The 14,906-nt window shown below is 36.4% G+C and overlaps 1 protein-coding gene across 1 annotated transcript in view; it reads right to left on the reverse strand.

Moving 5' to 3' along the window:
• Positions 1-924: 924 nt before the first annotated feature.
• Positions 925-14,906, reverse strand: part of LOC125658014 (A disintegrin and metalloproteinase with thrombospondin motifs 6-like) — a 32,143-nt gene continuing 18,161 nt past the window's right edge. Inside the window, exons 12-23 of the mRNA XM_048889040.2 lie at positions 14,458-14,537; positions 14,223-14,327; positions 12,519-12,676; positions 10,132-10,195; positions 8,276-8,411; positions 7,724-7,902; positions 5,322-5,439; positions 5,096-5,185; positions 2,500-2,669; positions 2,327-2,390; positions 2,141-2,224; positions 925-1,109 (exon numbers count right to left, since the gene is read on the reverse strand). Coding sequence (XP_048744997.1) covers positions 955-1,109; positions 2,141-2,224; positions 2,327-2,390; positions 2,500-2,669; positions 5,096-5,185; positions 5,322-5,439; positions 7,724-7,902; positions 8,276-8,411; positions 10,132-10,195; positions 12,519-12,676; positions 14,223-14,327; positions 14,458-14,537 — 1,403 coding nt within the window. The 3' untranslated portion in view covers positions 925-954. The remainder of the gene's footprint in view (positions 1,110-2,140; positions 2,225-2,326; positions 2,391-2,499; positions 2,670-5,095; positions 5,186-5,321; positions 5,440-7,723; positions 7,903-8,275; positions 8,412-10,131; positions 10,196-12,518; positions 12,677-14,222; positions 14,328-14,457; positions 14,538-14,906) is intronic.

Raw genomic sequence — 14,906 nt, forward strand, 5'->3', positions numbered from 1 at the left:
CCTCCTGGGCACCTGATCCCACCTCTGGTGTGTCCAGGGGTCCGTGTTTGCCCAACTATCTATTTTGTATTGCTTAATTACGAGAGCGAGATAACTTTTGTTAGATGCTCTGAAAGGCGTGGGCGTTGATTGTAAACTTTATGGGTTACATAGTTTAAGAAGTGGAGGAGCTATTGCAGCACCAACAATGATATTCCAAAGGTCCATGGTAGATGGCGTTCGGAAAATGCCAAAGATGGTTATATATTAGACAGTTTAGATGACAAACGTTCAGTTACCTTGAATAATGGATTGTGATATCTTATTTTCTTTTACAGGTTATCGTATGTCTACCCTTTGGAATCGAACTGGTTAATAGGGGCTCAACACACCCTATATTTAGTTTTGTTATATTTCTTTGAAATACTTATTATAGATATACTTTATGTTCGAATGAGTGAAACTGGCATTTAAACGTTTTCCTATTTATCGATATTTATTTGTGAATCAAGTAATATCAACTTATATCCACAATATAGTCCCTAAAAACACCAAATAGACGGACGTACAAAAACCTCAAAGAATTATCCTGAAATGCATAAATACAATTCTTTTTTATCATTTGAATTGGGTCCATTTTTTTCGGTATGCATAATTCAAGTGTGTAAAGAAATCGGTATATTTATTTCCTGTTAAGTGCATGTAAAGGTAAAAGCATTTATCTACACATTCTAGCTGAATATTCTATATCATTTGACCATTTGGTAGTCTGATTAATCATGCTCTTGTAAGTAATGTATATATCATGTAAAGGTATGCCTTGACCTGAGTAAATATTATTTCATAGTTAATAAAGATGACATCATTTTGTATATTAACCTGAATCTCTTACACCAATTAAAGATCGACATTGTGTTGAAAGAAAAAAAACCCTTTCAAATCATAATCGAGAATCTCTTTTTATTGATATTACTGTTATGAATGTATCGTGCAGTTTATTCCTGTGTACCCTGACGCACATTTACAAAGACTTCCGGTCTGATGATCATTGCACTGACATGCGCAGTTGGACTGATCTACCTTGGCGCCATTGTAGCAGAAGGTGTTACATCGACTGCTGCAAGTATTTCCTGGATGCAAGATAACAAAGCATTAATCATGCAGTCTGAAAATATGACTTTAGCTTCTTAAGGAGAATATAGTTTATGATCTGTCCGCAAAAACTTTAAATTTGCCCATAACTTTTGAATGGATTGTGATAGGGCTTTCATATTTCACATGTGTATTCCTTGTGATTGATTGATTGGATATTGTTTAACGTCCCTCTTGAGAATTTTTCACTCATATACAGACGTCAATAATGTCGGTGAAGGGCTGCAAATGTTAGACTTTTGCTCAGCGCTTACAGCTTTTGAGCAGGGAGGGATTTTTATCGTGCCATACCTGATGTAGCATTTAGCCTCGTTTTATTTTTTGCGATATCTTCCGAAGGGCCGCTCTATTTAGTCGCCTCTTACGGCAAGAAAGGGGGGTACTGGACCTATTCTAACCTGGATCCCCACGGGGGACCATATTTCCTGTGACAAGATACCAAATTCCTTTATGTATGCATAACCTTAACCTTGGAGTTTGACCTATATTTGAAAAACCTTAACTTTGGTCATTACTTTTGAAGGGTTTGAGATAGGGCTTTAATATTTCATATGTGTATCCCTTTTGACAAGATCTTTCTTATAATGCCAAAACTTTTGACCTGATGGACCTTTGAAACTGATCTACTTTTGACAAACTTTAACCTTGACCTGTACTTTGGAATGATTAATGATAGGACTTTCATATTCCACAAATTCCTTAATATGACATTCATAACTTTTATTGGGTACCATAATTACTATGCTACCATTGGGGGCATGCATGTTTCACAAACACACCTTGTTTATTTTGTAGTGCAAAATTACAGGGTTTACAGGGCAGAACATTTATTTAAAAATAATAAAACTACCCCCCCCCCCCCCCCGCCAACGGGTATTTAAAGTGCTAAACACGAAACATAATCAATAAGCAATGGAACCATTCTCGCTTTACGGTTTTTTTATACACATAATCTGAAAGACAAAGGTGCATGTTATCCGTTTGTATAATGAAAGTAATTTCAACTCACCATAAAAACCACTGGTACAATCACAGGCACATAATTTGGTATTAAACGTGCCTCCATTATTACAATGACCTTGACAACTCTTTGCTTCAAAGAAAAAAGTACAAGGTTTTAGACAGTCAAAATACTAAAGTTACCCGAACAATAATCCACAATATAATTATGATGCCAAAAATAGAGCCAACCTACCAGAATGTGGGAGAGAATAAGCATAGTGAATCCCGGTGTTGTTGAAATCTTTGTTTTGGAAAATCTACAAGCAAGACGTGTTAATTTTACAATAATCTGACAGGTGTGTTCAAAATCAGAAAGAAACGATTCAGGTTTATTTTTCACTTTAAAATGAAGTTGAAATTCGCTACCTTTATGATGGCTGGTTCAGTGAGTGGTCCCTTAGTGTGTAGATATTGGTCGTGGAAAAAATAGTACCAATAGGTGTCGGCGAAAGTGACAGGGTTACTTGTGGCACTAAAAATCCAACTGCTTCCAATAAGGCTAGCCAAAACAACAGCACCATCTTTGGTGTACACCTCTAAAATAAACGTAATGTCATGATCATCCAATAATGGCCAACACACATAATTATACCCCCCGCAACAAGTTGTGGGGGGGGGGGGGGGGTATACTGGAATCAGGTTGTCCGTCTGTCCGTCCGTCCGTCTGTAGACGCAATGGTTTCCGGACTCTAAAGCATTATCCTTTCCACCTACTGTCACCATATCATATATATGGACTACCCATGGGATGAAGATGTTCCCTATCGATTTTGGGGTCAAAAGGTCAAAGGTCAAGCGCACTGGACATGGAAGTAGCAATATGGTTTCCGGGCTCTAAAGCGTTATCCTTTCCACCTACAGTCACCATATCATACATATGGACTACCCATGGGATGAAGATGTTCCCTATCGGTTTTGGGGTCAAAAGGTCAAAGGTCACGCGCACTGGACATCGAAGTAGCAATATGGTTCGGTTTGTCATGCCATTTGTTTATTACACTCAGAAAAGAGGTAGTTTATACCTATTACCAACACCCTTTGGGAGATTGGGGTAAGCGGGGGGTATTCTTAGTGAGCATTGCTCACAGTACCTCTTGTTTCGTTTACCACCACATTTATCATCGGTTTTGGAAAATAACTCTTATATGATGGAGGATCGACATTGCTCTATATGGTAGCCAATGTATTCGTGTCAGCAAATCCCGTGGGGATTCGGGTTAGAATAGGTCCTCAGTACCCCTTGCTTGTCGTAAGAGGGGACTAAATGGGACAGTCCTTCGGATGAGACTGCAAAAACCGAGGTCCCGTGTCACAGCAGGTGTGGCACGATATAAATACCTCCCTGCTCAAAGGCCGTAAGCGCCTAGCATAGGCCTAAATTTTGCAGCCCTTCACCGGCAGTGGTGACATCTCCATATGAGTGAAAGATTCTCGAGAGGGGCATTAAACAATTTTTAATCAATCAATTAACTGTGTCAGCAAAAAAGCACAACTGCTGTTGCACATTTCAAAATATTTACAGTTCCAATATATTTGTCATTGAATTCTTTACAAATGGATCTTTGGATCCCCACCGGAACATGAGAAAATGACTATCATTACGATAGTCATTTTCTCATGTTCCGGTGGGGATCCGGGTTAGAATAGGTCCTCAGTGTCCCTTGCTTGTAGTAATAGGTGATTAAGTTGGGGCGTCCTTAGGATGGGACCGATTAAACCGACGTCCCATGTCACAGCAGGTGTGGTACAATAGAGATCCCTTCCTGCTCAAAGACCGTAAATGCCGAGCATACATGTATGCCTACGATTTTGAAGCCCTTCATCGGCAGTGGTGACGTCTCCTTATGAGTGAAAAATTCTCGAGAGAGAGATGGTAAACAATATTCAACCAACCAACATTTCCTCATGATAGAGTACGTCTATTTAAGGAGGTACTCTACATCGTCATAATGGCTGACTTCCTTTAAAAACATGGAGGAAAAAAATCAATATCCGCAATATTTGACTTTTCTTTTTCAAATTAAATACCTAGCCGAGTATCTCAGTATGTTAGCATACAGACTACTAAACTGTAGGTCGCAGGTTCAAGTCCAGCGGGGTTTTAAAAAATTTCTCAGATTACCTTCTACTAAAATTGTATTTTTTGACAAAATAAAGTATATTTGAAAAAATTCAACTTCAAAATATTGTGGTATATATCCTCCACTTTTCATCTACATCAAATTTCTCTGGTGTAGCACACCTCCTTCTACAGAACATGATGGTATGAACTTCAACGCTTTATGCTGTCATCCTTTTCATGAAGTATACCGGCATGTAGTGTCACAGTTCATACCCTCATGTATTATTTATTTCTTAATATAAATCAAAATAATATGGAAGGGAGAAACATCTCGGACTATTACAACATGTGTACTGTGAGGTACCTGATATTTTTCCATAGACTGTCGTTTTTAAAATGTTGATGCTAATTTACGAAGTAGTATTCCAATATTTATGGATATCTCTAAATGCATCTACACTAAAACATGATAATTGTATATGAAAAACATGAATAATGAACACAGATATCTTACACCATCACTCGCTCCCGCGATTTTTGACCAACATTTCTTTGTTCAGTCTTATACATGTACACTTTAGTTGAGATATCGCCATCGCCAATGTTTGTTCGTCTTATCAAAATGTATGTTTGTCTTGTATATCTTAACAAACTGTATTCCGTCTTTAAAAAATGTGTGTCATTCTTACCAAATCATGTGTCCTTCGTACTAAGATATGTGTCCGTCCCGACTCAGAATGCATGTCCGTATTACTAAATTGCGTGTTCGTCTTAATAAAGTGTGTGTATGCAATTGCAAGTTAACAGATTTTTATAACACTATATTATGTTAGGTTGTACGAAGGAGCACTTTACTATCATGACAACGAGCTTTTTTATCCATGTAAGAATCTTTCTTACCTAAATAGTTTTGCTTCATTGAAAGGTAGTCAAACGAAAACTGAATGTTGTATGCTCCAACAGGTATTTCTGCAACAACCTTTCTAGAACCTACATATCCACAAAAAAGTAAATTGAGATATTCTGGAAATTCTGAAACAACTACAACTGTTAGATGTATATACGTGGATATGAAACTCATGAATAGTTCTTTTGAAACCCGTACGTAATGACGTCATACATGTACCTGTGGTAGATAACTCCGTAAATGTACCCTCTACGACGTCACATGATGTGCCATCTCCATTACAGACACCACATTTATCAAAAGTACCTCCATTTAACACACCATCACAACCAAATTTCTAAAATAAAAATATCGCATACATGTATATATATATATAGCCCCTTTAACTTTTAAACATATCTAATTTTAAGGTGATTGAGGTCACATAAATATTTAATAAATATAACTTTAATCTTATCTATTTATGGAAGTTAGCTCCTCAGCTTTTGAAGACAGCCACGCAGGATGCTACAATTATCTAAATACGGGTTCGATACTTAATTCATTGGTCCAAACATACCACATATTTAGTACTTGAGCAAATCCAGTTGAACATTCGTATATCATTAGAAATTTTAAAAAAATTGGGGAAGGACTGCATTTTGTGACGAAAGAATTGTTAAAGGGGCATGGACACGATTTGAGTTGAAAAATTTCAAATTTTATTTTTCCATTTTTCATGTTTACAATGCTTAACTAATTTTAAAAGTACTTCTTATGGTCAACCAAAATTTGAATGGCAGTTGTTGAGTTACAAGTGAGATACAGCACTCATATTTCTTTGTAGTGTAAACAAGGCTCGTGCCATGTTTTTGTTTACATATAGATTGCTTAATAGAAAATAGCATGTTTAAACCAAAATGAGATGTGCGAAACACTAGAAATTATTTAATTGTGTTCAGAATTAACTTTTAAATTAAAAAAAATTGCTTTAAACGAAACTTATACTAGTATATATATTCAACCTATGTAAACAAAAACATGGCACGCGCCTTGTTTATATAACAAAGAATTGTGAGCTCTGTATCTCCCACGTACCTTGACAACTGACACTCTTTGTTGTCCATTAGAGATACCTTAGTTAAGCATTCTAAACATAAAAAATGAAAAAATAAAATTTGAAAATTTTCAGTTCAAATCGCGTCCATGTCCCTTTAAAGCAATACCAGCCATCAATTTGGTGTCGAAATTGTTTGTAGCAAAATTATGATTTGCTATTTCAATGACAGACAAAAATAAGATTTATAAACTTTTGGTATTAATATTTGTGTTAGAAAACCAATTGCGTTATTGTATTCCCGTACAAACATTGATTTCTACGTATTAAATAGAACCGAAATCTTTATTTTGATAAAATCTTATACGTATTTTGATGTTATCAATGACTATTGTTAAAGTTATATGCAAAACTACCATAATAGCACCTTTTTGAAACAAAATAAAATTTTCAGATTTAAAGCTAATACAACTGTAATCAAAAGGCACTACATAGAAATTATGCTCGAACGTTTTATTTAGTATTTTGTCAATGCTTTTGTAATTTTTGATGAGTAGAAGAAAGTTGGAGATAATCAAACTGCTGTAAATTCGTTACTTTGGTTGATATTCTCAAAATTCGTCCATATCGATTTACCAAAAAGTTTGTGTAAATATTTAGTATTTTAGCCAATATTTCAAAAGAAAAAAGATCTATATCCCCCACTTTTTAATGTTCCACCTTTTAAGTTCGAGGCAAGACTTTGGAACTTTTGTGCAATTTGAAAAACTGACAATACTCTTAGCATCCGTTTTTGAACTCTTGATTAAGGAATGAAGCTAATTTTGACCTATGTTACACGACATAATGTAACTTGGTGTAGTTTACGATTATAATCCGCAAAGCGAAACTGTACCAACATTATGATATACAAATGATGTCGTTGTATCAGAGTTACATGTAGTGTCGAGTTTTACGTTAATGTGTTGTGTACTTGCAAGTAAAAAAAAATCATCTTGTTTAACATCGAGAAAAAGTCAAACAAAGGTATTTTATTGTGCACGTTTTTTTCCCCCGCTGATTTTCAATTTCATAGAAGGATTACAACTTAACGGGACTACGATGTAAACTTAAAATAAAAGTAGAGCTGTTTTGGATTGTCAAGGGGGCGTGTCTCCATACCAAGTTACATTATTGCTTACTCCTCCTAGGCCCTTATCCCACCTCTGGTATATCCAGGGGTCCGTGTTTGCCTAACTATTTTGTATTGCTTACAGGAAGTGACGAGATCGATCACAGTTCGTTATCTTCACCTTTCACAATACAAATTATTTTTTTAGTGTGCTCAGCCAATCATTGCTGTTACAAGTAAAATTAAAGTACATTCTGATAATGATATTTTTTGTATTTTAAGTGCAAAAGATCTCATGAGTAAACATTAATTTACTTTCCTATCTTATGATATTAATGTAGAAAAACTGTATTCATGTAATTTGATATTTAATTACATGTATAAAAAATATTACGATGTAGAGCAATACTTATGTTTCATTTGGATATTTTAAAAAATACATGTATATTGCAATGAAATCAGGCCATCGCATACCTTGCAGTAGCCGTCTAAACACTGGGCGCTGTAACCTTGTCTACGAGGCCAGTCATTGATGTCCATCTTATCCAGTATTCCGGGACAGGGCGTTCCTTGTGGCATCAAACCAAATCTGGTAAACGTGGGTGTTTTGTGCCCGGCCACGGGAGCACAGGAAACCTCGCACACGCCATGGGCTGTTTGTTAACATTCAAACTTAAATTCAATGCTTGCTGTACAAATTACAGCGATAAGGGATAATACCAGTCCCAATGGGGATACATTTTCTTAAAAAAGAAAACGATATATTAAAAATGGCGGCTATTAGTATTACGATGATAAAAGAAGGTATCTTTGTGACATTACAAATAAGAATTTTCTCGAATAAAAACGTAGATTTGCATACCAGCATCAATTTATACACATGCAATTACGAATTGATACAGAAGCATAATTTCCCTCAATAAGACGGTCATAATTGATGCTTTATTTCAAATTCTTTAAACAACAGCTAATGCATAGCTTTTTACTATGATATATATATATATATATATGATAACAGTTTGATACCGTGTGATTTGTATAGACTGCCATCTGCTGTGTAGAGGGTGGAATTGATTACATTATTCTTGAGCATTCTCCTGCAGGTTTCGGAGGCCCTCTGTTTGATGAGTGCGTCGGTGTCGGAGCTGTCGCCTGAACAGGGCTTAAACACAGAAGTTGTTGTCAACCAAGACGCAATAGAGAGAATAATGTTTTAAAACTACTTACCTGTCAAACGGTGTTATCATTTCTAAAAGGATATAAATAAATGATAGAACTATGAATGATAGCAATATCCCCGGGCCCTCGTAAAAGTTAACAAAATTTGAAAGCTTTGAAAGACAACTAAGTCTTTTATTTCATTTTAATATATTTCATAAAGGAGCATGTCCACTACGGTTACACATATTAACTTCTCTCTAATATTTACAGGTATTTGGAGTACACAGCATCGAAAGGGACGCATTTTAAAAAAAAATGACTTACATGTTCACTTTCGTGAAAGTTTTTCTTTCAGAAAACATAGACCGCAGCTTTGAACAAACAATGTTTATGCCCCCTTCAAAGAAGAGGGGCATATTGGTTTGCACCTGTCGGTCGGTCGGTAGACCACATGCTGTCCGCTCAATATCTTGAGAACCATTCACTGATCGTAATGATATTTCATATGTGGGTTGGTTATGAAAAGAAAAATCCCCTGGTGTTTTTCAGGTCAAAAGGTTAAAGGTCAAGGGTCTGGACATAGGAATATACTGTCCGCTCATTATCTTGAGAACCCTTTGCTTGACAGACGTCAGACTTGGTACACTGGTACATCTTAAGGAGAAAATGACCCCTATTGATTTTGAGGTCACATGGTCAAGGGTCAAACTGGACATAGGAATATATTGACCACTCAATGTCTCAAAAATCCTTTGCTTGACAGACATCAATCTTGGTACACTGGTATATCTTTAGAAAAAGATTACCCCTATTGATTTTCAGGTCACATGGTCAAAGGTCAAACTGGACATAGGAATATAATGTCCGCTCAATATCTTGAGAACCCTTTGCTTGACAGATATCAAACTTGGTACACTAGTACATCTTCAGGAGAAGATGACTAGTAATGATTTTGAGGTCACATGGTCAAAGGTCAAGGGACAAACTGGACATAGAAATATACTGTCTCTTCAATATCTTGGGAACCCTTTGCTTGACAGACATCAAACTTGGTACACTGGTACATCTTCAGGAGTTGATGACCCCTATTGATTTTTAGGTCACATGGTCAATCCACTCTTGACATAGGAAGATATTGTCTGCTCAGTATTTTTAAATTGATGATACTACTCTCAATTGAATAATGTGTGTGTATAACCCGTTTCAATTTTGCACCATGGGGAGGGGGGGGGGCATATGTGTTTTACAAACATCTCTTGTTTCTATCACATCTGGCACTTTGTTATGGGAAGAACGAATGTGGTGTGATGGTGTCGACAAATAGATTACAGATCCGTCTCTGAAAATATTTTCATGTGAATGAAATATACTGTAAAAGTGGTTATTTACGCCGCGTTTTTCCACGTTCAACATTACGCGTGGGGGAAATAAGCAGTAACTATATATAACTATACGCGTTGGGGAATTTACGCTCATTTTACGTGACCGCGTGATTGATGTAAGTTTCCCCCACGCGTAAATAACCACTTTTACAGTAGTGTATTTGTGAAACACTTGCATGTACATGTACTGTCCTCTAACACGTGACATGGACCTTATTCTTGATGTGTAACCAAGGTTACAGACAAAACAAGCAGACAAACATATAAAACAAACACACCAAAATTGATCATCAATGCGCGAAATGTTATTAAATATAAGTGGTTCGACTGTTTACCAACCTGTGGGTTACATGTCCTGGCTTCGTACCCTTTGTCCTCGTCACACCCAGGGTGATTCAGGGGGCTAAAAGGTCAACATCGAAACTTACATGTATACATTACTATAGTCTTTTAATTTATGTACGGTGAGGCACCGTTAATGATATGAATTAGCTATATCAGAAGTGTACAATGCAATAATACATCTATCCATCTATCATTAATTATGTTACTTACATAGAATTTGCATATGAATTACATCTACGTAGATGAATTTATTGAAGAGAGTGCAATACAGTTATTTCCGTTGTTCACTGACCATCAGGGAAAGGTAAAAGAAAGCTTTCGACGACGATGGAATTCTCAAGCTACATGGTATGGAGCCAGTAGGTTCCAGGTGAGAAAATTATTTTATCTGGCGTTTCTGGAGGACGCCAATCGTTTCCGGATGGCGTCACATATAATAATCTGGCGGCCGTCACCGATATCTGGTGCCATTGGATAAGTTCATGGTGACCGCCATATATTTATCTGACCGTCTCCAGAATGCTTTATATGACAGTCACCAGATGAAATATTTTTCTCACCGGACACCAACTGGATTCCGTGATACAACCATGAAGATATAATGAACTCTTAAATAAATATAACTGCTCTAAATGAAGAAATTTTAAATACGAAGCACATAGAAATTCACTGTACATGGACACCCACTTCGGCTCCAATACATGGATCTCCACTTTTTGTTCTTTCTAATGGATATTCTTAGTTAGTAAGAATGACATGAAAGGCGAAGATAACGAACAGTGATCAATCTCATAACCCCTAAAATCAATGCAAAATAGATAGTTGGGCAAACACGGACCCCTGGACAAACCAGAGGTGGGAGCAGGTGCCTTGGAGAAATAAGCATCCCCGGTCGACCGGTCACACCCGCCGTGAGCCCTATGTCCTGATCAGGTAAACGGAGTTATCCGTAGTCAAAACTCGTGTGCCAAGAACGGCCTAACAATCAGTATGAAACACGTCAGACAACATTAGACCCAATGATAGGTTGTATTGTCGAACTAGATCGGTATAACGACCATAGAATTTGCGAAATACTGACTTCAATCGAGACTGTTTAAACCCCTGTACCATCAACTTTTTTGTCAGTAGCTTGCCTCGATTTATACTATACTGACTAAACGCAGAACAAGCTCTTGCGAGAGAATGCGTATATGAGTGACTTAAATTTAAATGGAATCTTATTGATTGATTAATCTGTTCATGATGAAAATCACACCACTGGCCGATATCTATGTAATCAGAATTGTTCTGTGCACGCTCGTAGTTTCACTCATCAGATCAAATTATCAATGCTGGACAGTATATAGCGGTATTACTTAGTTATTCCGTTTGTTTGGTAATGTAGTTTTAGTCCTAGTTGTAATTTTGCATTGTAATCATTCACACACACACACACACACACACCATCTTGAGGAAGGGGCAGGTCCATTCTCTCACCAGAGGGCGCGTTGCACAAGCTTCAATTTCATATCTGTCAACGGTCTACATACAAGCTTTTTGTACAACTTTTGATACTAACCAACAAATTTCCGATTTGGTGTTTTGACATTTAAAAATTTCAATTCATAGAACTTGAGTAGTTTCAATTAGATCAAGCAGATTCCTCTTAGTGTTTCCCAAAATTTGAATGAATATTCCTATTAAAAAAAACAATGATGTGTTTGTAGATGTAAACACTAATGCCTGTACAGCAAGGTGGTACCAAAAGAAAGGTCTCCTTACAAGGAATATGCATGTGAAATATTCATGAAAACCCTATCACCATCCATTCAAATGTTACGGGCAAAATTAAAGTTTTTTGTGGACAAATAGACTAAAATACAGATGGACAGACCAAAAATTTTATGTCCAGAATCTACAGGTTTATAGAATCAAATCTCCACATGTCCAGATAATGCAATGGAGCAGAACTCTGTTGAATATTTCACATTCTATTTTGCAGAGTAAAGAAAACAGACCTGTGTGATAGTGAAAGAGTTAGACAGACTCAAATGCAATTCTAGTTATCATGCATAGTATTACTACATGTAGTATACGCGATGCCTCCACTAGACATAATTCAGACACAAAAAAAACCTGCGCGTGATATCATTCGTAGGATTTGGCTGAAACCTTTCATCGTTTACTTTCCTATTTACTTTACAACAGTCAATTTATTTGTATTAACTTACGTGCGTACTGCATTATACGGATTGCATGTTGAGAAATCAAAGCGTTGAAAATAACCCTAATTGAATTCAATGTTGTGTACTTTTGAATGAAAATATGCAACTAGGCGATATTTAAATGTATTAGATATTGTTTTGCACAATACTATCAGCAATTGAAGGAAATCACACCTTGGATTGTTACAAAACCGCCTCCTGTAAGTAAGCCCCGTCCCACAACTCCTAGAGCAGGGGTACCAGTTAGTCCATGGACCCCACCCCCCGGGTCTAATCCGTCCCGGGTTTTGTCGCGCTGCAGCAAAAGTTACACATCCCTGGTTGAAACATATCTGCAATAGAAAAGAATAGTGACAATAAACTTTCTGCGTCGTCTACAAAGCATAGGGATAACTACCAGTAGAGCTTTCCTTATGGGACTAATACCCCCGCGGGGCACACTATATAAAACAGACTGTCTCTGATCACACCAGAAATTGTCTAATCAAATGATCACCTAGTACATTAATATTTTTTTTAAAATGTTGCTTTAAAAAAATCAATCAAAATATTAAAATATTTCCGGTGATGCTCAATATAAGCACTATCCCAATAAATAGGATTTTCAGAGAATTTTAATTGTCTGTTATCATTTGGTACACGATTTAAGAATTGCTAGAATATTAACACCCACCAACCCACACCAACAGAATCTATGGATCTATAGAAAATGGAAATATTCATACATTCACTATCAATCAAAATGTTATTTTACTTTAATAAAAAAGTATATGTAAAAGGTCTCATCTAAATCTTTTAATTTGTTTTTGAAATATTATCTAGATAAAGAGACCCATCCCCCTTTAAACCAAATAGAAATTAGCATCACTTCCTAATACTGTAGATATTCTAATTTAATATAAGAAATGCATAACTCAGTCTAAGATCAAAATAATGTATTGACAACTTTTAAATGAAATTTCTTCATGAATTTTTAAAACATACTCTTTTTGGTTTAAAAAAGGACTAAGTCCATAAGTAGAAAAAAAAGCCTGAAGTTTAAGAAAAATTGTCCAATCAACATGAAAATACCAAGTGCATATCTTCATAAGGTGAGTAATGAGTGTACAAATTTTCAGAAACATCCATACACTAGTTTCTTAGAACATGCACGGACAACATCATGTCTACAGACGGAGACATACATGTTGATTCCATTATACCCCCTTAAACTTCATTTGGGGAGTTATGATAACATGTCTGGTGTTTCTTCGTCCATCCGTCTCTTTGGTTTCGTTATAGTTTCACAATAAAGGACTGGCAGGAGGAACAATGACGAACATTTATCTCTTATTTCCCCAAATAAAGAGTGTATTGAACATCATTCACATTATTGAAGATATGTATGATATTATTTATATTCGCCTGACTATGCTATTTGATACATGTAGCATCGCCTGTTTAAGCTGTTTGAGAAGTTAGCATCGCCTGGCTATGCTATTTGATACATGTAGCGTCGCCTGTTTAAGCTGTTAACCTTTGAGAATTTAGCATCGCCTGACTATGCTATTTGACACATGTAGCGTTGCCTGTTTAAGCTGTTTGAGAATTTAGCATCGCCTGACTATGTAATTTGATACATGTAGCGTCGCCTGTTTAAGCTGTTTGAGAATTTAGCATCGCCTCACTATGCTATTTGATACATGTAGCGTCGCCTGTGTAAACTGTTTGAGAATTTAGCATCGCCTGACTATGCTATTTGACACATGTAGCGTCGCCTGTTTGTCTGTCATTACAGTTGCATGGACACAGAGAGTCTCCTTTCTCCGTTACCCACTAAACGGGTAAAACAAATTCCTTAATACACAAACTATGCTGATTTAATAAATATCATTTTACCTTGCCAGTTCCGCAGTATGAACCTGGGATATCTTTCCACTGGGTAAACAACTGCCCGAACAGACTCCCTTCGTTGAAGTTTGCGCAGCTGTATTGCTCGCAATTCTATCATGTAAGAAAAATATAAACTGAAGTACAACTCTGATATCACAAATTTATTATTACATCAAGTCGCCAATGAATTACAATTGTGCAAACTTCAAATTTAAACTTGCTAAAATGAAACTGTCCTTACCCCGAGGTAGGGAAACCTGCGGAAGTGGAAGTTCGGCCCATACAACTTCTCACATACTTCATCTAGACTATAGTGCTGGCCTGGAAGTTAAAAACCGAGAGTACCATGTTTATAGATAATATAAACTTTACATCAATAAGAACTGTAAACAGGGTAACCAAAGACTCAAACAAGACTAACTGAGATTATTAGTTACGTAGTCATCTAGTGACCTGGTACGGGATGAAACCAGATCACTAAGTTTTATACGGGACGAAGCGAAAACGAATTTACCCCACCGATGACCTATTTTGATAATATGTATGAACCTATAGCATACCAGAACTACAGACAACACCATACCATAAATATTCCTTGTTCAAAGACGACTGTATTTAAACTAACTTTTGCATGGACAAACATCATACCATTATATGTATACATCATACCATTATATGTATACATCATAC

The sequence above is a fragment of the Ostrea edulis genome, chromosome 9, assembly GCF_947568905.1.
Source record: "Ostrea edulis chromosome 9, xbOstEdul1.1, whole genome shotgun sequence".
NCBI lineage: Eukaryota > Metazoa > Mollusca > Bivalvia > Ostreida > Ostreidae > Ostrea > Ostrea edulis.